The sequence below is a fragment of the Channa argus genome, chromosome 14 (assembly GCF_033026475.1).
Source record: "Channa argus isolate prfri chromosome 14, Channa argus male v1.0, whole genome shotgun sequence".
In the NCBI taxonomy this organism is placed as follows: domain Eukaryota; kingdom Metazoa; phylum Chordata; class Actinopteri; order Anabantiformes; family Channidae; genus Channa; species Channa argus.
In genome coordinates, this window is record NC_090210.1 from 11,646,272 (window position 1) to 11,670,778 (window position 24,507).

General features: G+C 38.2%; 1 protein-coding gene across 6 annotated transcripts in view; it reads left to right on the top strand.

The window, feature by feature from the left end:
- The window catches only part of carmil3 (capping protein regulator and myosin 1 linker 3), a 75,530-nt gene that overhangs the window by 26,667 nt on the left and 24,356 nt on the right, over positions 1–24,507 (top strand). For 5 of the 6 annotated variants that reach the window (XM_067475077.1, XM_067475079.1, XM_067475080.1 and 2 more), the window contains 9 exons: positions 2,628–2,703; positions 3,488–3,576; positions 5,537–5,631; positions 6,423–6,509; positions 11,229–11,338; positions 13,212–13,289; positions 17,594–17,670; positions 21,819–21,923; positions 24,385–24,454. In XM_067475077.1, coding sequence (XP_067331178.1) covers positions 2,628–2,703; positions 3,488–3,576; positions 5,537–5,631; positions 6,423–6,509; positions 11,229–11,338; positions 13,212–13,289; positions 17,594–17,670; positions 21,819–21,923; positions 24,385–24,454 — 787 coding nt within the window. The remainder of the gene's footprint in view (positions 1–2,627; positions 2,704–3,487; positions 3,577–5,536; positions 5,632–6,422; positions 6,510–11,228; positions 11,339–13,211; positions 13,290–17,593; positions 17,671–21,818; positions 21,924–24,384; positions 24,455–24,507) is intronic. The other variant, XM_067475078.1, reaches the window with a different exon arrangement.

The following is a 24,507-nucleotide window of genomic DNA, read 5'->3' on the forward strand; positions in this document are numbered from 1 at the left end:
CCCCGGAGAGTAATTTCAAACGCTTTAATGACCTTTACTTTAGTGCCACAGATCAGGTCAAATTATGCCATTTGTACATTTAGGATAGTATTTGCTTAGTGCTATGAATTTTCTGATCAAAATTAAGCCCACCTTAACCCTTTTTAGTAGGAGTTTTTCAGGGACACGAAAAGGAATAAAATGACCCCAACAGCTCCCCTCTGTTTGTTAATGAGAGGGTTCTGATGAAAAATTACACAGTTAAGGTTATAGATTTTTAGTTTAGAAGGATTGTTTGCTCAGTGATATATGGATGAGTTGAGGGTTTACACCGCAACATTAAGTACAACTGTGTAAAAGTTAAAGTTGTACATTTCTATTGCTTATCATACAGTAGTAAATATATTATATATTATATTTTACAAATTTTCTATTGGAGGATAAACCCTCTTAACATTTCAACATTTCAGTTTTTAACTCATGTGCTCGTACACACTATAATTGCCTTTTGCCATGATATGTTTCTCCTATACTACCTAAACCTTATCTTGGCCATATTCCTGATTCAAATTATCACCAGTTCAATTTTGTGCATACTGTAAGCTGTAATTAGTGTAGGATTAATCTAGGCCTTGTGTATTTTGAGATAATAAGCCCTGGCCACAGACATGTAAAAAAACACTTTCATCGTGTTCAGTACGTTTGCATCTGTTTAGTTATCTATGCTAGAAACTTTTGGAATAATTTTTTTTTCTCTTGAAGAGTGTAATAAATGTTTTACTGTACATGTCAGATTTCATGGTTGGCCTCACTCCAAAATGGACATGTAAATAGACTCATGGGATTTTGTTAATTCCCCACATGCAGTGACAGTCTAGACTCTGCATGGTAAGTTTGGGCGGCACATGAATTATGCATGAACAAATGACAAAATACATAGAAGTGTAACTTGAGCATTAAATAATGGTTCAACACTTTGGGGAAAAACACTTATTTGCTTTCACGCTGAGAATCAGATGAGAGGATGGATACCACTCATGTCTGCACAGCAGATATGCAGCTGGAGCTGATTGGCTTAGCTTTGCATAAAGAGTAGAAACAGCAAGCTTGTCCCTGTCCACATAAAAGCAAATCTGCCTACAGCTCACTAATTACTTCTTGGAGTGTTGTCTTCACTGTGCGTTAGTCAGGGAATTGGTGTAGAGGACTGGAAGGCAAACAAGTTCTCTGGCGCTTAAAGCTTTATCAAACTTCAGCTTGTCTGCATTGTTTTTTGTATGGATTAAACAAGGCAGATAAAATATATGAGTTTGACAGATTGAGACAGGGAATCTGGGTCTAGTCATTGGGGTAGGTTACTCTTACTTTCTGCTGATTATACAGATCTTCATGTGATCTTCTAACTCACAGCAAGTGACCATTTTACAGACCATGCAAACTACTGCTTTCACCTGGACTATTCAATTCAATTCAATTCAATTCAATTCAACTTTATTTATATAGCGCCAATTCACAACAAAGTCATCTCAGGGCACTTTACAGAATAAAGTCAAGTCTAGTTGCCCTTACTAAAAACTGAATGAAATTCTAACCTTAACCCCACACCCAGCCCTTACCTTCAAGTCAATTTAGCCTCACCGCAACAATCCTTTCTCATAATGCTAAATTCAAGTCCCATACCATTGTTTATCCCTGAAGAAGAAAACAGGGACAGACTGACCTGCTGTGCCAATGTGTCCTCGTGTACAAACCGACGTGCACTGCATGACTGGGTGAGACTTCGTGGAGGTCAATTACATGTCCTGCTGTCAAACTATGAATCAACCATCAGTTCTGATGATGAATTTTGACATGGGCATCATCTACTCGCACACACTCTGGCTCAGCTGTGTTAGTCAGAAAGGACTGGTCTGGTGGCTGACATGGTAATGAAAAAGGAAACACTGCCTGTAGCCATTTTGCTCCTGTGAGATCTACTGTAATTTTCTGGCTAGTGCAGTTACTGGCAACAGGACCCTGCCTGGCTATATTACACTCTTTCTTCCTCTCTTTTTCTTCCGCTATGTCCCTCTGTCTCTCTCTTTCTTTCTCCCTCTCTCTGTGCTCGTTCTCTTTCTCGCTGCCTCTCGTTCTATTTGTTACTGCTCATTTGTTAGATGATGTATAGCAGGTGTAGAAGCAGTGTGACTTTAGTTGGACCTTGGAGGATTCCAAAACCCTCTCTTCCCTCTTTTACTTTCTGTTTGTAGCTCGCAAACACTCGCTGTGGGCTCTGTGTCTGTCTGTGTAGCACTGGACGTTACATTATTTGAGGTCTGTAGCTGGAATCAAACTGTGGCTTTATTGAATAATCCACTGACCCAGCCATCGATCTTTACATCTGTCTCTTTTTTTCCACTGATTTTTTGCTTCCCCTCCTCAACTGGGGCTGCAGTATCAGTCATCTTTTAGAAAGCAGATCAGCCCATACTGTTCTCCCTGTCTTGATGATAAATAGCTTTTTACCAAACGGGGGGGAGAGAAAACGTTTGGCCCACGATAATGTGAATTTATGGATCAATGACATCAAATGGTTTTGAGCAGATGGATATCGCTAATTTAAATATTTGAATTTTATCTCTTAATATATGTGTATGTGTCTGTTTCAGAGACTTGGCAGTGATCGTGGCATCCATTGCATACAACACCTGGTTCACCAAGCTGTACTGCAAAGACATGCGCATAGTAACTATCTGTTTTATCTTTCCTATTTATAAACCTTCTTGCCAGATGTAGACGACCAGTTAGATTCCTTTTTTTTTTTTTTTTCTTACAATTTCTCTGCTAGTCTGCATGTTATCGGAATACTTTTTGGTGATCATTTTCTGAACCAACTCGTCATATATATCAGTCCCTCCATGAGGTCTCTTTGTGATTGTAAGGCCGAAAATGCCTGATTTTGCAGCAGCTTTTGTAAAATAAATGTGATACAGAATTGGTGGGGGATTGGTTCAATTGTTCCCATTGCAACATTGCAGGTTACTGGAGGGATTAAGGGAAACCAAGTAAAGAAAGTGAGACTGAAAGAGGTCACTGGCTTCTGTTACCATGAGCAAAGCTTTAAATGTAGAACCTGCTGTATTTAGGATGATATGAATCTTTATTAATTGTTCATCATATGAGAGGTACCCTGTGGCAAGAGTCAATAAGTCAAACTGATAAACGTTTGAAACCATGTGAAATTCATGATTACATGTATTCATCAATATCATTTTGAATTTCCCTCACAATTGTTTTCTGGAATTGTCCTATGCTCATATTTGAGTTTTAGTGTGAATTCTAGATTGTGTCCCTTATTTTGCCCCCCAACTCGAATTCATTAAGCTGTTGATATTAGGATACACAGGGGCAGTTTAGTGTAAAATACAGTCACTTCTTGCTTTTAGTTCATTTCCTCTGCTTAGAAACTTCTTTTATTTTAACTACAAAGCCATGGTTACAAGTGTCTGTGTTATTTTGTTTTCCTCAGGGGTCCGAGGTGGTGGACCAGGTTCTGCACACAGTCAGTAAGTCCAATAGTCTGGAAGAACTCACTCTGGAGAATGCTGGACTCAAATCGTAGGTTACTTCCTACTTTGCATCATCATTGACATCAGTAGCTCTTTCTACCGCCTCTATTTGTTTCCCTCTCCCTTCTCCTATGCTTGTGTCCTCTGCACTCCTCATCTCCCCTCTCCACTCCTCCTCACCCTCATGTTCCCACTCTCCTCTCCCCCTGGTGTCTTGACCTTTCCAAATGAGTCTCTACTTCGTTTTATCTCCCCCTCACCTCTTTTAACCTCGTATCTTTAATCCCATAAAGCACCCTCTTGTATGCCTTTAGCAGCTGTATTTTGCTCACTTGAAGCAATAGTAAAAAAAAAAAGGGCTTAACCTGGCCCGACATTTCACCCTCAATGCTTGGCTGGTATCATTTAGCAGAGCTGTTTCTTTATTTAGTACTAATTGAGATGAATTGGGTGCCTCAGGGCAAGATGATTTACTGCTGCGTAACTGTAAAGTTTTTATACTTTGCCTGTATGAAATCATTTCCCGTAGAGAGGGCAATTTTTATTAGAGGCTCTCAACAGGCACTGCACCAAAAGTTGAATAACCAAATACTATATATTGTACAAAGTGAAGTAGGATGCTCTCAAACAGTCTGAAATATACCTTTTGACACGTGATTTCAAATGGGCAACTTTAAAATAATTAACGTTGATTAAAGATTTATTTTTCTTTTGAGTTACAAATGTAGTCCAGGACAATTTAAAACAATTAAAGCGCCTGGTAACAAAAAAAAGAACAAATAACTTTCTACAAATAAATTTCTACTTTTTTTGCTTAAGTTAATTAGGAAATGTGTTGTCTTCAGTGTTAAAGATTCTTCAGTGTGATGCCATACAAGACCCCATTTAAGGCTATGCATTTAAGGTGGTAGGGAGTATAGTGTACGGAACGTTTTTAGACATATTTTGGATTGTAGCTGGGGAAGGAGCAGGGCTGGGTGTTGGAAAGGGATTTTAAGCAAACAGCACAGCTGTACACTTAAAAGTTAAGCTAGAAGCCTCTAGCTACGGTACATTTAGGAACAAAAGACTGTTACTATCTTGGGAACTCAGACATGATGTGGTGTGGAACAGAAGGTTCTTTGCTTTTACATTCAGGAGCAAAATCCAGTTTAAAGAATTGATTGAAAAAGTTGAATATTTCCTCTCCTTTAGCTCAGTTTTGGTCTTTACCAACTCCTAAGGGAAATATCTGACACTTGAATTATGTTCAGTAGCTAATCACTAATTCTGTCTTTTTGCCCCTTGGTGCTGGGCATGTAGTACGTAGTGGGTTTATTAGAAAAACAGTTGCCTTCTGTGGTTGTAAACAGGTTAATGAGAGTGGCGAGAAGGAACCACACATTAAAGTCATGGGCCGTAAAACCAAAATAATGAGCTAAATGATTAACTCTGTGAGGCTTAATGGCTTTGTAGAGCTGGGTGGAACTGCAGAAGTTAGGTAATAATTATCTGCCGGATCTTTATAACGAGAACGTTCTTACACATAGTGATTTGATCCACTGTTAAAATACAGTAATAATATTGAGTAATGCAGCTTTAAATCCAACATTTCCCGTATTTCTTGGTTTAATGTCTTCTTTGATTGGAGTATTGGCAGTTCTGTCAATATTGCACTAGGTTGCATGTTTTTATTTATTTAATTTCTTTGTTGTTGATTTAAGAATTATACCATTTTTAACACAATTGCCTCAAATGCACAGCCAATGTATGAGAACGTTACATCAGATCATTGACAGATTTTGTAGCTATAGCCAGATATGCTAAATTACAATTACAATCTAATGAAAATTCAAAAAATATAACTTGCTCTTCCTCATTCTTAAAAAGAATTGTACCTTTACAGCTCAGACAAATCTCAAATCAATTAAAATAGCTGCATTTTGCATGATAGATGGCCTTCATTATAAAGATTTTAAGGTGCGGTTCACCTTATTACTTAACTTTCATTTTGAACATTGTGTCTTCAGGGATTTTCCACAGAAAATGGCGTCGGCCCTGTCAGAGAACCCAGCCTCTGTGATTCATTCTCTCAACCTGGCTCATAACACCCTAGACAATCAAGGTACTGGTCTGGACCCTGAACTTTCTTTCCCTCCTACTGCTGTCTCTCTCAGGGCATCTCTGATTGTTCTTTTGCTTTTTACTTTACTGCGGCTTTTGTTTGCTCACAAAGAATTCAAAATCAATCTCTGTCCTCACTGAACCCTTTTTTCTGTTTTTCTTTGTTTCTTTTTTTCTCATCTGTCTTTCATGCTCTGTCTAAAGTCTTGGCTACAACTCACTGAACCTCTGAGGTTTTTCCCTACATGCACCCTGTAGAGAAATGCAAATTTTAATTGCCTTAGTTACTGTTGCACTGTATTAACCAGTATACACCTTTCTCCACAGTATCTCAGTGTGATAGAGAATGTTGTGTATGTGTCTGAGTCTGTGTGCATGTGCTTTGGTCAGACTGTCTGCATGCCAGTATCAATCATTAATTAATTTCTGTCCTTCTGTTTGACACATGTCACTTCCACTCACTTCAGTTCTCTGGGCTAACACTTGCTACCTCTGTGTGTGTGTGTGTGTGTGTGTGTGTGTTTGTGTTGACCTAATTTATTGTGTCTACAGCCACAAAGGTGCTGTAGCTTTAACTACTGTAACCACCCTTAGCCATATTATCATATTTCCTTCTCTTCAGAGTAAGAGTTCTTTGCAATAAAATGATAAAATCCCAGTTTACCTGAGCATTGTGCTTTCAGATTGCGTATTTATTCTAACCCTCATTGCAAAATCCAAAGATTTTTGATGACCCAAAACTATCAAAAACACCTGATGCTTTATTCATAATTGTCTGTCCCCTCTCACCAGGTGTCTCCAACCTGATTCAACAGGTGTGTCGACTGAACAAGGGACTGCGCCTTCTAAATCTCTCCAAGACCACCCTGTCCTCTAAGGGTAGGAATGCTCCTCTGAGATACAGCAGCCTCTAGTGGCTGACCCCTCTTCTTTTGTTATTTTTAAATGTACGTGAATGATAAACTACAGTTTGGACCTGGTACAACACATGCGTCTTACTCACACAGAGGGGTAGCTTTCTATAAAATCAAGCCGTCAATCCAGATTTTTCAGTTAAAGAGTAGTTTTTTGTTGTTTTTTTTAAGCTGACATTTACTCACACAGATAAACAGACCCAAGCATACACAATATGATCCATCTACCAAATGGTAATCAGGACAGAATCATAAGAAGTTTATGTGTTTATTATCCTGTGTAGGCATTAATACAATGTCCCAATTCCATAGATTTTATTCCTGACAGTAACAACTTCTAGTATTACAGCAGATTAAAAAGAACATTATTGATACAGATGTAAATTTACACATTATATAGGCTGGTCTCTGTCTACTACTCTCCTTTTGGCTTTATCCCGTGGGTTTGGGGTCGCCACAGCAGATCATTGTCCGCATGTTGATTTGGCACAGTTTTTATGCCGGATGCCCTTCCTGACGCAACCCTCCCCAATTTCTACCGGGCTTGGACCGGCACTGCATCGCTGGGGAGGGGGAATGGGCTGTTAGGGGTTCAGGGTCTTGCCCAGGGACACTTTGACATATAGCCAGGGCCGGGGATCGAACCACTCACCCTGTGGTCCGTAAGCAACTGCCTTTACCAACTGAGCTATAGCCGCCCCCCAACTGAGCTATAGCCGCCCCCCAACTGAGCTATAGCCGCCCCATAGGCTGGTCTCTGTGACGTCTTTAAATATTAGCATATGTCAAAGCATTAGTTTATCTTTTAATGGCATTAATAGGTTTTGATGGTGATCAGATTTATTTGATAGGATTATTTTATTTCTTTCTGATTGGCACAAGAGTACTTTGTTTTGTAAAACAGTGCATATGCTGTTTTACAAAAGCAAAACCCAAATAAAGTAAATAAAAACTGAGACATGGGCTCTTAGTTAAAAAGCAAGCCTTGCTGCATTCAAAAAGTTTCTACTTTTCTTTTCCTTTCTACATCTCTCTTTGTGACAGGGAGACAGGTAGCTAAAGAGATAAGGAAAAGGTGAGATAGTTGTGGTCAATGTCACCTAAAGCTCAAACATTTTGTTACTGCCATTACAGTGTGTGTGTTTAATACTACAGTACTTTTGGGGACAAAGCTAGGGTAGTATAGTAGTAGTATAAGACTTAAAATTGGTTTTCCTAGCTTTGCCCAGCCTTTCAGTTGATAGTTTGAATTACAATAAATTGCCAAACTTACTAATCAAGCAGAAATAATCGTCCTCCTCTGATGGGTTAGAAATACAAGCCTCTTAAAAAACTTTAGTACGGGATATTAATGGTTTGTTGACTTTTTAATCTGTCACAGAAGCCTTTGACAGCAAAACTAGGCTATTTCTTTTATAAAATAATGTTGGATACTGTAGCATTAATCTACAGTTATATTATATTTAAATGTATTCAAACTGAGCAGAGATTCATTATTTACCATAAACTGGGATCCTTTAATTTCTTTTAAACATTATATGGTTAAGTCTGCCACAGACAACATCCCAGATGTCCTGTTACTGTACATTATGAATGGGAAAACAACCTGGTTGTAATTTCTAAAAGGCAGTGGGTTGACAAGAATTCAGGATACAAATTCATGAGTAAAGAGTTGACTTTGAATGGCAGATGTTAGTAATGACTAAGGATTTATTGCTGAATATTTAAAAATCTCTCCTTTGTTCTAGCAGAAATGCCAACACAAGTATGTAGATGGGAACAGACATGTAAATAGACAGAAATGTCACACATGCGTAGGAAGCAAAAGACATACAAATGTAGGTATTTCCTCATTCTGCCTATAGAAGCTTGTGTATAATAAAAGCAAGCTAAAAAAGGAAATATTAGTAAATCTATATCAGCACAAGGATATTATCCAGGGTTTGGTAACCCTCACCCTGCAGGTTTGAAACCTGCACAGATCCAAGCCACCCAATAGCCTAATGCAGCAAAGCAGCCTCAGAACATAACCAAGCCTCTTTTATGCCTCACAGCAGGTATGGTGTTCTTTTCTTTGAAGCAATCCCATCTGTTAATATGCATGTAGCGATTTCCGTCTGTCTTCAGTCTGTTTTTGTTTTAAAGTTACTGTTAGTGTGATGACACATTTATGTACCTTGACCCTGGACATCAGCTTGTATCTCTTTGAAAGCTGTCCTTGACTATTTGTAGACCATTCACACTATCCTCCTTCTCAATCTGGTGTTGATTTTCCTCTTGCAGTTATGTCTAGGGAAGTTGGCTGCAGCCCTATAAACCATAGAGGAACTAACACTGGGTGATATGGGAAACAAACTTATTGTGATCATTTTTTCATATCAGTTGATATTGATATTAATTACAATATCATTTAAGTCATTAAGTCATTATTCGTTACCTAAAGATGCAGACAAATCTTTGTGAAATAAAGTTTGTTACTGCCATTATCTCCTCCTTATATTGGTGGGTTTTGTTATGAGTTGGTGGTACAAATTTGATGTTTCCAAAACTTGTTGCTTTATATTTCTGAAAAAGGTTGCAAATCTCTCATTTGAATTACATCTGATTTGTTGCCTTCAAATGTTGCCTTAGACTCTCCCTAGGGCTGAGTTTGGCCTTCTACCACTCTTTTTTCTCATGTTTGCTCCAGTGCTGAAATGTGATCACACAAATACTGCACATAGACAATATAATAATGATAGGACATGTTTATTATATAGCATAAATAACGCAGATCTTTCTGATATAACAAAGTGGGACAGCCCTGCCTTAAATTTTATAATTTTTGCAAGTTTAGTCACAGACATCAGGCAAATTGGAGATGGACTTCTAGCCTTTGTCATGTTTGTCTATAATTATTTTATACTAATCTCCTTTGCTTTTTTTGGTTCAGTGTGATGCACATAATTATACCAAACTACTTTTCTCTATTTAAATTGATAATATGTTATGCTAATTACAGTAAAATCATAGTATGAAATATCAATTTAATACATTTATCAAGCAATTTTCTTAACCACTTAACCCATTGAGGTGCATAGGAGGAGCCTATCTCAGCTGTCACTGAGAAAACGAGAGGCAGGGTCCACCCTGTCACAGGGCCAGGCTTAGAGAGACATATATAGACAGACAACCATTAACACCCAATTTAGAGTCACCAATTAACTTAACATGCATGTCGTTAGAAAGATTGCAGCCTGCCATGAATTCAAACCAGGGACCTTCAAGCATGAGGCAGCAGTGCTAACCACCCCACACTGTGCTTCCCTGTCACTATAATCCAATTATTATTTCTAGGAGTACCAACAAATCTGTCCATGCCATTTTAATTTGTGGTATTGTGTAAAATATTCAATAAAATGTAGAAAGTTAGTTATTTAGTTAGTTAGTTAGTTAGTTTAAATTTATTTAATTCCATCTCCATAGAGAAGAGGTGTCCCTTTGTGCACATAAGAATGACAAGTGAGATCAGCCAAAATATCTTAATGCAGAGATTCTGGGAATAAAAAAATGGTGTCCCCAACTGTCTGCCATGGCAGAAAACTGGTGTGAAATGCTTGCATCCAAGAAAAGTGCTACATTTATGTAACAGATCAGCCTTAACAATGTTGACTATGACATCCTTTTTGTAACTACGTTATGTAAGTTTTAACTAAAGGTTGGAAGGAAATAGCATTCTTATAGAAACTATTCCAAACATTTTAACAACATTTACCTAATGAACAAAATGTAATACCTTTTTACGTTGCGCACAAAAATGTCTCTTATGCTGTCACTTTGTATTATATTATATGCAAGTTATTACATTATTGACTTCTTTTACATTTGTCCATACATTATGTGCAATTTTTTTATTTTTCTTTCCCCCCTTTCTCCCACACACATTAACTGGGAAGCTACTTTCCATAATTTCTATCCTAATTGCTACAAATTAGGAATGAATATTTTCCTCTTTGCCATTTTCAGCAAATGCAGTAGGATCTTCCAGACACACTCCCATGTTCTGGAGAACAGAGAAGCACACTTCCTGAAACTGCTGGATATAATTGACGTTATATAACTGAGAAATAAATGGTTGTAGACTTCTTTTTTTTCATTATGAGCTGCTAGATAATTCTCGATAAAATAATAATGTTGTTACTGTGTCTGTATTTGGCCCTCCACTCACAATGCCGTTCTGTCCTGTGCATCAGTGTTGCAGGGTAAGGATTTTAATGAGGATTTCCTTCGGGTCTTTGGATGTAATTGTGTAGTGATCTAATTTTGAGAGAGTGATTATCCTTTTGTTTTGGTTTTCACCATACACACACACACTCCGATACTTGGAGGACAGGAGGAAAAACGGTGGCTGGCTTCCTTCAGAAGCTCTTCACATTAGCCGGCTATATGGGCTCACCAGTCTCAGCTCAGTTGTGTTTTTTTTTCCCATGGAGCTCGCTAACCTTTTTCCATCATGTAGTTTTGTATTCATTAGTTCCTAATAAGTCACGTCCAGAGCATAAATTGTTCTGTTGGGAAAAAAAAAAATCCAGACTTGTTTATAGGGTAATAAGTGATTCAAGGATGCATATAACATGTTTATCCAACTCTTCCTTCTCTTCATAGGCCTTTCTCTCACTCATTCCTCTCCCTCTGCCCCCATTAGGCGTTGTTTCTTTATCTCAAGCATTGTGTTCAAGTGATGACTACTCCAATTCTCTGCTGCATCTAGACCTGAGCAAAAACCCAGGAGTTCTTTCTGGAGAGGATGCCACGGTGAGGGATACACACACACACACACACACACACACACACACACACACACACACACACACACACACACACACACACACACACACACACACTGAGCCCCTTAAGAAAGTTTTCATTTAAGTTTGTTTCCATACTGCTGTCATTAGTATTTTGGGGGGATTTTCACATTAAAAACCTCAGTGGAAAATACAAGCAAAGCCAGTTGGTTGAGATGCAGAAGCAAAGTGTGATAGAAATCAAATTTGACAATAGAGTATAATATATGTGAAAAATGAGAAGTCCGTAGAGATTAAAAAATAGCGGCAGATGAAAACATCAAATACATGTAGAGCATTGCAGAGACTGTCACTTTCTTCGATGTAATACATGAACTAAAATGCCACATTTCACATTTTATGCATGTTTTAGATTGTTTAAGCTTTGACTGGTGGTGTTTTGTCATGTTTGCCATCTTGTTGCATCCTCTTTTACTAAAATGTTTGGACCGGACTGGAGAACTAATCCCACCAGCTGTGTGTCTTGATGACAACTTCTAACATTTGTATATAATGGTAGTAGTAGATGGTCGTAGATGGAAATTTACAAATGTATGCACATGTCAATGGAAAACTGACAACTGTTTTATAGCTTTAAATCAAAAGAATTTCCGTGTCTTTTTTGATACAGGATATTATCATCAAAGTGAAAATAAAGTCCTCTAAATCAATTACGAATGTCAAATAAAAAAAAATGCAAATGCAATTCAAGCAATGCTAGCAATAGATTTGAAATCAATCCACTCTGCTCTGTCCAGCCCTGCCTGTTCTTGTTCTGATACACTCATCCACCGTCTGCTATGCTTCACCACCCTCAGCTGCATGCACAGCCCTTCATGTATTAGTCATTAGCAAATTTCAATAAATAAGAATGCTGCCAATTTTAATAATGAAGCAGAAATTGTTGAAATTCTCTATTGTGTCAAAAGGGCAAACATCAGTCAAAAAGCTTTAACAGCAAATGTCAATGCACCACAACCAGAGTCACTAGCACCTCTGCACATGATGATACATTGTGGGACCTATATTAAAAAAAAAATCAGTCAATAGTTACAAACTGTAGATTTAAGTATTCAGCCCATTCTTTCTAAAACTGCTCAAGCTATATCAGCTTGCATGTCAATGCCATTTTCAAAAAATACTGAATAAAAATACTGGCTAAGAATTAGATTTTGATTCTGGCTCAACTCCAGTGGTTTAACCTGGCACATTTTTAAGTCATTCATATCCAACTTTGGCTTGACACTTGGGCTGTTTTTGTGATGGCATGGTGTTTACTCTGATGGGCACAACTAAAATAAATAAAGAACTTTGGCCTTATCGGACCTCTGGACTGACTACCAGTCTTTCAATTATCCTCTAGCAAGATGTGGCTCAGATGTCAGGTGAGTTAATAGTGTTGCTTTTTTCTTTGCCACTTTCTTATAAAGCTGTGACTGCCTGGCACTTTGGCATCCGTTGTCTGCACAGTCTCTCCAATCTAAGCCTCTGATGCTCAGAACTTTTTTAGAGGTGTCTGGCAGTGACTCGCTTTTTCGTATTCAGTTTTTGAGAATGGTCTCTACTGGGCAGATGTACTGCTTTCTGATTTCTTGTATCAGAAATTCTTTAAAAACAAAACAAAATAAAGAACAAAAAACTTTGTAATCTTCTGTGATTCAGTGCGAAGGTGAATACTTCTTGTCAGCACTGTCTATATATATACACACACACACACACACACACACACACATATATATATATATATATATATATATATATATATATATATATTTTTTTTTTTTTTACTGCATGTATGTATGTATGCATATTAATTATGTTAAACTTTTTCTCTTACACAGAACTTGTACCTTTTCTTGGCCCAGCCCAACTGCCTAGTCCATTTGGACCTGTCTGGGACAGACTGCACCGTAGATTTGGTTTGTACTTACAGTTTCTATTAGAGTCACTATCCACCCATCATTGTCTAATCTCATCTCCAGGATAGGATTCAGGCCAAGAAACAGAAAGGGGGTAGTGTTGTGAATATGAATTGCCCACTACACAAAAACAATCTTACCTCAATTGAGTCACCGTCTTTCTTAGCACTCCTTTGTGCATTATACACTGAGCTGTGGTGAAAGCTCTTAGAAAGCACTACAAAAGAAATGTATAGCCCCTTATGAATAATACAAATTATACATTGTATGAATAGCATACAGGAGCTTTTGTTTAGCAAGTTCACATCTTTTTCACTTCAGAGAGATGCCTGTCTTTGTTGTTACTGTGTCTAAATTTAGCATGCCTGACACTGTGACAAAACACTGTCTTGCTGCATTAGCAGATATGCTAACAGCCGAGAGGATGACAGCGCTTTCTCTCTCAAAGAGTTCAGTGACCAGGAATGTGTCTGCCCCTGCTGGTTACCGCTGAGATAGTAATTCCTCCAGGTTCAGTGTGATTATGCAAGGCTCAGTGGAAAAAATACAAAGTTACAGTTGTATGTAGGGTGTTCGCAGCGTTGGTATGAACAGGATGTTGCATTTATTATATCTTTTGCTTTGTCATTGATATTTTAGTACTGACAGATGAAAACTCAGCAATGTAATGCACGACTAGCTAGATCAGACATAAATATACTTAGAGCACTTTCAACTTCTTGATTTAATTACATTTATGATTCAATAGTGAATTCCTCCAGTAAGATTTAAAAAAGTAAGCTGACTTATTTTCATGCAAATTCCTCATGTCAATCATTTTTTTTAAATAAAAAGTGAAACAGTAATGGGTACCACAAACAGTTTTCACTGCAAGTTGTCTTTTTTTAAGCTTTTGTGCTCAAACATTTAATTCTTTAAAGAAAGAGACACTAATCTGTAGAACATTTAAAAAGCACAATACCAATTTCTCTGAGAGTAAAATAAAAGCCATGTTATAGTTCACCACACTTTGGATGATCACTTTGTGAGGATAAAAATAGTAACAATAAATAATTAGTAACCAAAAAAAAATATTGTTACTAATAGTAGATAGTATCAATAATTGCATGCTACATTGTTTCCTGTGCATCTCTTGCATGTGTGAAGGCAACTGTAGAGAGTAATATTTGAAAAGTATACATACAGTATATTAGAATGTATTTTGCAGTTTGCCCATAACGATATCCTATATTAAGAAAAAACAAAAACAGAAACCACCATTCGAGCAATTGGTTTGGCTTCGTTTTGAAAAATATCACACTTGTGTCACACATACTTTAATGTAATGACAAAAATGCCCAATATGGTAATGCATCAGTAATGAGCAATCCCATAATACATAAAAAGTATGAGTTTCCATTCTATAGCACTTTGATAATGCTTGATTTGTATATGTAGCAAGGTATTTTTAGATTGTTGTTTCACTTCTTTAATGATTCAAAGATTTGTTCCACATCTGGGTCCTTATAACAGTTACACAAGAACCATTCACATGGACAGTTTTGTCTTGTGTCTCACAGTTTTGTCTTGTGCAAGGGATTGAAGACAAGTTGTAGATTTTACTGATGTTTTGTACTTCTCTCTTAGTCGCAAACAAAATTCAAAAGTGAACAAGACCTGTCACAGTTAGAGGCACAGTTATTTCTCCACAGTGGGGAAACACAAACATTTCACTTAGGAATTATAGCACTGTAGCTATGTGTATGAATGCTGAACTTAAATATATTTGAAATTATTTAAAAAATATATAAAACAAAGGTTATACAATAAACTTGCTAAACAAATAATGTGTTTACTATGTGTTATCAACATGACTGACAATTTTTGTATAAATTAGCATTTTAATAGACAAAATCTTCACAGCTGTTAACACATTTACATCATGTAAAACAGGTAAATGCATAAGACCCAATGTCTTGCACTTCACTTTTGCACTCTTTCTTCCTTTGCTGTAACTAACTTTATTTCAACAGTTTTAAGAGCTACTGTAGCATCATGCTTGTCAAAGAGGAATCGGTTTCATGGAGAAATAGTCTTCCTTCCTGTTAATGTGGGCCATGAATTTTGAATTATGTGCATGAGTGGAAGCCATTGTCTCTGTTCTACCTTTTTTTTTTTGCAAGCTCTCAAATTTTGTCTGTCCTTATTACTTTTTAAAACTCCCTTTGAGACTTAAAGAGTGCATTCTATGATAGCTGGTTAATGTCCTGGTTTGTTAATTGTCACTTATCATTTTTTATTGTCAGTCTGTTGGACTGAATTATTTATAAGATCCTGTTTAATCTGCACTGACATACCAACACAAGTCAATTTAGTCAATTTGGGTGATGGATCGCACTGCCAAGGAAAAATGGATTTGTCTGATGGTTTAATCTCTCGCAAGTGATGGGATACTATTTAAAAGTCTCACAAGAAAATGGGTTTTGATACAAATTTGGATAGACCTCTGTCCTGTCTAACAAAAACACATACAGTTGATTTACTTTATTTTTACATTAATTGGGTCACAGACTTAAGCGCATTAATTTTTTGTACATTTCCAGAGCCCATCGATAAGATAAGATAAGAGCTTGATTTGATATGTACTTTGATGGATGATAGAGGAATAGCTGCAGGACTTCACATAGATCACATTAGCAGCGATGTTACGCACATTTTGTAGTTTTTTATTTCTTTTTTTATGTGAAATTGTTATTTGACAGATATAGCAAAATGAAGAACGAAAGTAATTCCTTTTTCCTAGTATGGGTTCAGCTTGACTTTGATTCAGTGTAATACAATTACACTCCTTATTGGCCATTTGGGTCTGCTATCGGGAATTAGTAGACTTCTCAGACAGATGAGCACTTTCCGTACACACTTTGAAAGATTGGTAGAAACACTGTCTGCTATATTTCATTCAGCTGCTGAATCTAGAGGGTATTAACCCTTAAATGAACAAGGACAAAGGAAAAAAACACTTACGAGCCAATTAGATTTTTTTTTTATTAAATGTCACATATATTGGTGTAGCATATCCCAGGAGGTACCGATAATATAATCAAATATACATACATGTATAAATGTTATTCAGATTTTTTCACATCACATCATGTTCTGTATTAGCCTTCCAATTCAAAGTAAAATCTTATGTACATCAGTAAGCAAAATATCCCAGCACTCACTCAATTACAATTAATGAGAGTGCTTCAATACTTGCTAAGCAGAAATCATTTAAATTTTATGACTGGAGCCCCCTGATAAATGTCCACAGCATCCTGGGTTCGAGTGTGACTGGGGACTGCATGACTGGGCCATGCATCCCATTTCTCCGCTCATGTTTCTTGTCTCCTCTTTACTTTCACCTAATAACAGCAAAAAACATTGGCATCTATCTAAGGTAAAGTTTACTGTTCAAAGCTTGTTCATCTGCTGCTCAGAAACAAAATTTAAACAGAAACAAAAATTAGACTCAAATTAAAATTATACCTTTGTCTCCAAGCAGTTAAGGAGCAGTAAATTCTTCCTCTGGGGCAGCCAGTTTGATTACCCAGCTGACATAAATTCACTTGTCACTAATTGACTAACTAACTCTCACTTGTATCCCAACGTGGGGTCTCCTAACGACACCAGATTTTAGGATTAAGTTCCTTGCTAAAAGACACATAGGAACAATGTTGCTTCTTTTTTGAGATACACAGCCCATCCGGAGCAAGTAGAGATAATAGATGTGCATCTGTTTGTTTTCACATGCAGAAAGTGCAATCCTGGAGAATTTCACATTCATTCACTGATAATGGCATCTTTTTGGAAATCACACTCAACAGATGCCAAATAAAATTGTATGTTGTTGTATAAACGTAATGACTAACATTTCATTATCTTGCACAAATCTTAGACAAACCCCAGCCATATGGCACAAAGGGATCAAATAAATCCTAAAACAAATTGCACAGACTGTGCTTTTGTTCTGGTTTGACCAGCAGTAGCATCTCAATTTATTCTGGTGCATTTTTTCACACACTAATCTGTGCTGTCAGGCTTCTGTACTGTAATGCTGCATGATACATTAAGGGACATTTTTATTGAAGAGGCTTCGGCCAAGAAATAAATATCATAACTTTTTTTTTTTTTTCCTGTTCGCATCGCATTTGTGTCCGCTTTAATGTATTCACAGTATAACCATTTGTACAGCGTTCAAGAGCTAAAATAACTGTTACACAACACAGTCACATTCACTGTAGTAAAAATAACAAAACCCATTTGTCTCTCTGTTTCCCTGCCAGTTGTTTGGAGCCTTGCTGCGAGGGTGTTGCGCTGACCTCTCCTACCTGAACCTTTCCAAGAACTCTTTCTCTCACAGGTGGGTGTTCACCTCAAGTGTAAATCCCTGTTAAGACCCTTTTCTTCAATAAAAAAAGCATGCACGTACACCACACACACACATTTGTTTTCTTCTTCTGACTCAGCCAAACAGCTCTGGAGGAATTCCAGTCAGGAGGCGCAGAGCAATGCGAGCATCATCATTTATTTTCTGCTGTAGATTAGTGTTTATCCCTGGACCTGACTGACAGAATTAGCGTATACGCTCGACTTGCCCCTCCCCTGCCTCTAATTTGTTCTGCCACACTGTGTGTGTGTGTGTGTTTCTGCTTCCAGAAGGTGTTTTAGTCTTTCTTTAATGTACACATGTCTCTGTTTGGTAACAAGTTTTCTCTCTGTCACGCATTTGTATGGATGCCCACAAGTGTTTTTTTATGTGTGTGTGTTTTTGTACACTGCATGTGTATGTGGAGGGGTGTGTGTCTGTGTTTATCTAGCCAGCAGGCAAAAACAGCTCTGGCTCTCATCATGTTATGTCCCCCAGGAGCCCAGGAGCTCCCCTGTTCAGCATATTACATTACAGAAAGAAGTTGGTGAAAAATGAGACTAATTTTAGACAGGAATTATTGTTGCAATCCCCAGGCTCCCATGCTGGCATTATTTTTCTCCCTGTCTCTTTGTATCTACTGTATCTCTAAATCCATCTTTTTCTCTTTTGCATACGTGTGACTGCACCTCTTGGTGTATTTTTCACCCTCTCTTTGCCACTTCATTTGTATTGTGTGAATTCTCTCTCTTGCTAGATACATGGCTCTCATTTCAAATAGGAAAATTAAAGAAAAGATGTCCTTACTGGTCCTGTCCATGTTTCATCCATCTTCTGTCTGCTTTTTACCTTTCCTTTCCCGTGACCTCTTCTCCCATCTTATTGCCTTTTTCTTCCTCACTACCTGTCTCTGTCCCTCTGTCTTTTCCTTTCTCTTCATTTACCGCTAATATTTCCTGCTCTTCTTCCCTCGTCATTATCACCCTTCTTCCCCTCTATGTCCTCTGCCTTTCATCTTTACCACCACTCTTTCTCCTCACATCTTCCTGGTCCTCCCTCCATCTGTGCATAGTTCATCCCACCTCCTGCTGGTCATGGGTCTCTTGTTATTAGATGCATGCTGGCTCAGTGTTGTGACAGCATGGAGCCACAAAGCTGAACCGAACTGATAAGAACCTCCCAGCCACCTCTCATTATTATGGAAGGGTCTGTCTCTCCCATCACGCATACACTGCGCCAATTCTCACGTACACACATACAGTACAAGATGTGGCACTTTTAAGAAACAATGAGCATTGCATGTGGATACAGTACACACACTCGCAGATTTGATAACAAGCTGCTGATACAGGTCTCCGGAGAGTGTTTTGTTAGAGACAGTGACACTGTATCTGCTTATGCGACAGAAGCCTTTCTGTATCCTGAGCCCTGACAGGCTGTATGGTAATCATTACAAATGGGTCAAAGAAGAGCCAGCGTCCCACAGACTGGAAGGTTATCGCAACAGCAAAGACTGGAGCTTGTAATGCAGCTGCCTCACTACCGTCTTAATGGCTTCATCTTGGTCCTTTTTTCTTTTTTTTCCCTGTCTCTCTTCTTTATGACCTTTTCATAACTTTATTTGCCCCCCTTCTTCATCTCCCATTTTCCGCAATTTATTACCTCTCTCAATACACAGTTTCGCCCTCAAACTAAGTTAATATGCTTTTATCATTGCAGGGTATGCAGTCTGAAAGACATGTGACTGAGTACAGGTCATACATTTGCCTAATCACTATGTAACTCTCAAATGTTTTTGGCTATAGTGTGTGTGTGTGTGTGTGTGTGTGTGTGTGTGTGTGCAGGCTTGTGGGGGTTGACGTTAACAATATGTTGTCTGTAATGTTTCAACCCAGCTTGGTAAGTCCTAAATCAAAATCTAATGGTCCAATTTACCAGTCATAACAATCAGTGTAACTCATTGGTTCATGTGCACAAGGACAATAGCAAGAGCAATATGCACATTGGAGTGTGGTGAAGTGGAACAGAAATTGAAGGGGCGTAGTGATTAGTCATTATATTCTCAGCCAGTCACATTAGGGGTCTCATGCCTATTAAACAGCTGTGCCAAACACATGGGCACATGACAAAATTGGCTCAGCAGTCTATGGGCAAAGTGCAGAGAGAAGCTTTGCAGTTCAGTTTTACAAAAATGCTGCTATAGGCAGGTGATGTGTCATTGTAGCCTTAATTTACATTAGTAGTCCGAATTCGTATTTAACTTCCAGCATCACAGAAGCTGATGCTGTGTGGTTTTATTTGAAAGAAAATGATACATACAACCATATCTGTGATCATGAGGTAAACATTTGCAGGTCAAATACTTAAAACAGTTTAAATGGCTTAGAGTCACAGATGTGAAAAAGAGCAAAAAATCAGTTCAAGCGTCTGTTGAAGTTAAAATATGAGAATAAAAGTAATTTGAACTGTTGGTTGGAATTTAAGGGCTAAAACAAACTAAATATTTGTACAGTGTGTAATGATTTATATTATGTTCATATGTATGTTTATTTTTAAATGAAAATTATTCACACATCCATATCTGAAGTTGAAGGGTAGGTTCACAGTTTTTCAACTCTTTATCAAAACAATAATCAAGTGTCTATCACACACTGACAGTGGTTTTTCAACTCTATAATCATTCCTCCTATTCATACTTGTCACGAACAGATGCTTTACTTAAGCGCTTTCAGTGGAAAAGATCGGAGATGAAATCCAAGGTCATTGTTCTGTGCAAAATATGTTGTCTATAAATGTGCGTGCAAAGCAAATATGAGGCTTCAAACAACTTACAGTAGTTAATCAGATTAAGTGGATTTTTCTCAAAGTTCAAACATTAAATTCTTCTTTATGTTTCTCTGGTCCATGGTCAGTTTTATTTTGAAAGATCATTTACATTCCGGCAACTGGTGGTTTCTGCTTCTGTTGAAAAGGAAAATTTGTACCAAGTAAACATGTTGCATTTGCAGACATTTGGGCATTTTTATGGTTAGAAAGCTGTAGTTGATAATAAGTCAGTTGCTTTTATTAAACTCATTAATGGACTTAGTTGCACTTGTGCTTTTTCTGCGAAATGTCTGCTTTGAACAATAATACACGAGTCTAGACATAAATGTCACATTATCTGCAGTGTCTCTTGAATGTCAAATTTTAAATCTCTGGACCTTTTCACCTGCAGGTACATAAAGTAATTTTCAAGCGTGTGTGTGCGTGTCTGTGTGGTAAAAACGTCGGTGAAAACTGTTTATCAGGGTGAGGTGGCAAAAATAGAGGAGTTAAAAAAAGGCCTCTGTGTTGCACAAGTAAACAACATATCAGCTGCCTGACGAGAGCTAGCAGGTAATCTTTTCCTGAAAAACAAACCTCATCTCTCTGCAAGATGAATTCATCTTCCCTCTCCCTCTCTCATCCTCCTCCTTGCTTCTCATCACTTTTCCCTGCTGTCTGCAGCCACCCCCTCCGCTTCATCGTCCTGTGCGGTGAATTATTTGAGCAGTGGGGGCAGAAATAGCAGATTGGCTGCTTTGACAAGTTCTACACACAGATCTGAACCAGTGTAGTACATTTATCCCGTGAGCGCCAGGGATAGCTCCCTTATGTGTCATGACTCAGTGTGATGGTGTATGGTACACACAGGCGTAATCTCTGTCCTGCCTCTCCTGACAGGCCAATGTGCTGTATATGCCAAGCAGGTGGTTGGATAATTTGTCAGTGTTACCTTTTTAACTGGTGGCAGTAATTAATGCCACGTTCTGTTTAGTTGATATACTACTGACCTAAATGTCACAGCCAACATCTGTCTGCTTTAACCTTCTTTTGCTCACTTTCTGTCTCACCATTCCCTGTCTGCCAGGTCTCTGCTTCTCAGCTGCAAACTTTCTGTCACCCCCTATCAGCATATCACGTCCTTCTGTCATCCTCCTTCTTGTCTCCATCAGTCTCTTATCTGTTCTCATCGTTCTCTCACCTCTTTCATTTTCTGTCTGTCTAAATGGTGGATTGTGATGCATCTTTAATGTTCACCTTCTGTCATGCTGTCCTTTCCTTCTCAGCACACATTTTTCTAAAATTTTCCTATTCTTTCCCTTGCTGTCCTTTTGAAGGAGAGCGAGAGATTCCCTGCCAACTTTCCGGCAGTTCTTCAGCTCAGCATTCAGCTTGACCCATGTCAGCCTGGCCTCTATGAAGGTCCCACCAGATTCCCTCAGGTGAGTCACTGTCACAGGCAAGGATTCAAAATGTCTTTTCAGGCCTAATGATTCGAAAATATGTGCAAGATGCCAATGACTTGTGTAAATGAGATAATCTCTACATAATACAATACTCGTTCACTTTGACATTTGTCAGTGCAAAGTGCAGTATCTTGGCACATCAAATTATAATTTAATAAAAAGAAAATCATCAATGTAATGGGCAATGTTTTGTGAGCGCTCAGGTAGTAGAGTGCAAAAACACAGGCATAGTTGTTATTATGAGGTTCTGGCACTGCCCATAATGCACCTGTTGGATGTTCAATGTTTTTTTTGGGGGGGAGGGGGTCAATGTCATTATAAAATTCAGCAGCATTAATTTGCTGACAAGGCTCATGTTGCCATGTATTAAAAGGATTCAGATGAGTTCCACACATATTTAAATTCATGAAATAATTTAATTGGATTGTCGCTCTTGTTTTGAAATTGGTATTTGGGGGGAAAATATGTACACATTGTAAACTGGTAAGACTGATCATTGATGCCTCAGAACCTTCACTTGTTGAGTTATAATCTCCCATTACAGTTTGATGTATTTGTATGATGAATATTTCACTGACAGTGTTGTGACTTGTTCATCACCACTTGTGACAGCCAACTGGCAAGCAATCACTTCCCCTTTTTAGAACTTCTGGACAGGAGGCTCATACTGAGCTGGCAAAATAAACTCTAATAAAAGCCAAGAAGATTCACAAATATACACATCAAACAGCCCCTGACTGAAATTATTGAAGAGAGAATAAAATAGTTCACTGAAGAGCAGTAAGCAAATACCATGAATGTCATAAATTATAATAGGAATATTCCTAATGCTGGTGTATTATTAGTGAGGTAAAATATCATTACAAAGTCACTTGATCCTACTAGATGTCACTGTGTTAAAGACCTCTAGGAATGTTATAGAAATGGAAGTATAATCTAGAAGAGCATATTGTGTCCTGAATTATTTCCTATTTAATTGTTCATTATTTCTGTAATGGTTTTTTTTTTTTTTGCACAGAAGGACTAAATAAAAAACCCTGAAAATTACCCATGAAATACTGGAGATGAGTCAGTGCGGAGGTGTTGGAGGCATGTTTCGTTATTTTTAATATTGGCCCCAGATTACAGCCAAGCAGCTGCCTGCTCACACTATACATTTAATGTGACTTTTATGTGAGAAATGAAACTTTGCACATCTAATATAATGTTATGTTTAGGTCTGGTGAGTGTGGATGATGCACTGTAAGCAGCTTTTGTGACAGCTCGTGCAGCTTATTCTAATTCCACAAGTGTAACTCCACAAGCAGCAGTTTTTACTGATATCTCCTCTCTGTGTCAACAACTATTTGTAACGCCTCTCAATGTTTAGTCAAACTGGAGACCTAAGAGCCCACTGGAGCAAAGATATGTCCACTCATGATGTTGTAGGTGAATTAGTTCAAAACTGTGGGTATGTTGTCCATAAGAAGGATCCCTGCAGAAGGCCTTCAAGCTTTAAAGATCTAAAAAAAAAAAAAGCATTATTCCATATTGCAGAACCACTCTCGTACAGAGATGCTACGGTACTTTTCTTGTTTTCGTTGACTGAGGCTTGATACTAAAATAGCTTTTACCATATGGGGAGTAGTTTGTTTCCAAAACAGCAGTGAGGTTTAGTCATCAAGGCTCACATTAGGTTTTAAACGTTTTTTCCTTCACAGTGAAACTATTTTGTATTACACTTGCACACTGGCCTTCAATCAGAGGACACACAATGAAGCCCTCGTGCTGGCCAGTGTCCACCGCTTCAATTCATCTCTGTGCAGAACTCTGTATCTTTACCTGCTCTGTAACTAAACCAGCTCAGTAAGCAGCCATGCAAAAAGCTGCTTCCCCTACGGAGATAAATGCTGTATTGTTATATTACAGTTTTTCTGTTAGGTGTGTAGCCTGCTGTTAGCTTCTCATTGCCAAGACACACAATCAATAGCAGAGTAAACAAAGCAAACTGGCAACAGCTTAGATGATTGTGTGCTGCATGATGGATCTCAGCCAAAATGGATGGAGCGGCCTCCCCACTTAGCACTTGTCCTCATTACCTCCTGATGGTGCAGAACTCTTAAATGTGTATTCATTGCACAAGTACAACCTCCAGCAGAGCCTTGATGTGCAAATGCAGTTTTCTTTTTATACCCAGCTGGGCTAAATCCTTTAAGGTGGCTTTGAAAGTCTTAGGTGTGCAGGATGAGGCAAGTGTGGAGTAGTCGGAAGATCCGCTCAGGCTATTAGAAGCAAGATGGTCATTTGTACCTTGCTTTTGTCCATTAGCTGCCCTGTGTTTCTCTTTTCTTATAATACTCACACCTCTCCTATTTTGACTAGTTCTATTCATCTCTCTTTGCCTTTGCATCCTCCTCTCGCACGTTTCCCATCTCATCGTGCCTGTGTTTTCCTTCAGGGCACTGTTCCTGGGTCTTTCCAATAACCCTCATATCACTGATTTACACCTGGACATCAGCAGCTGTGAGGTACGTGCTTTTAGTCTGTACTGCTGTAGGTATATTCACTCAGCATCTTCCGA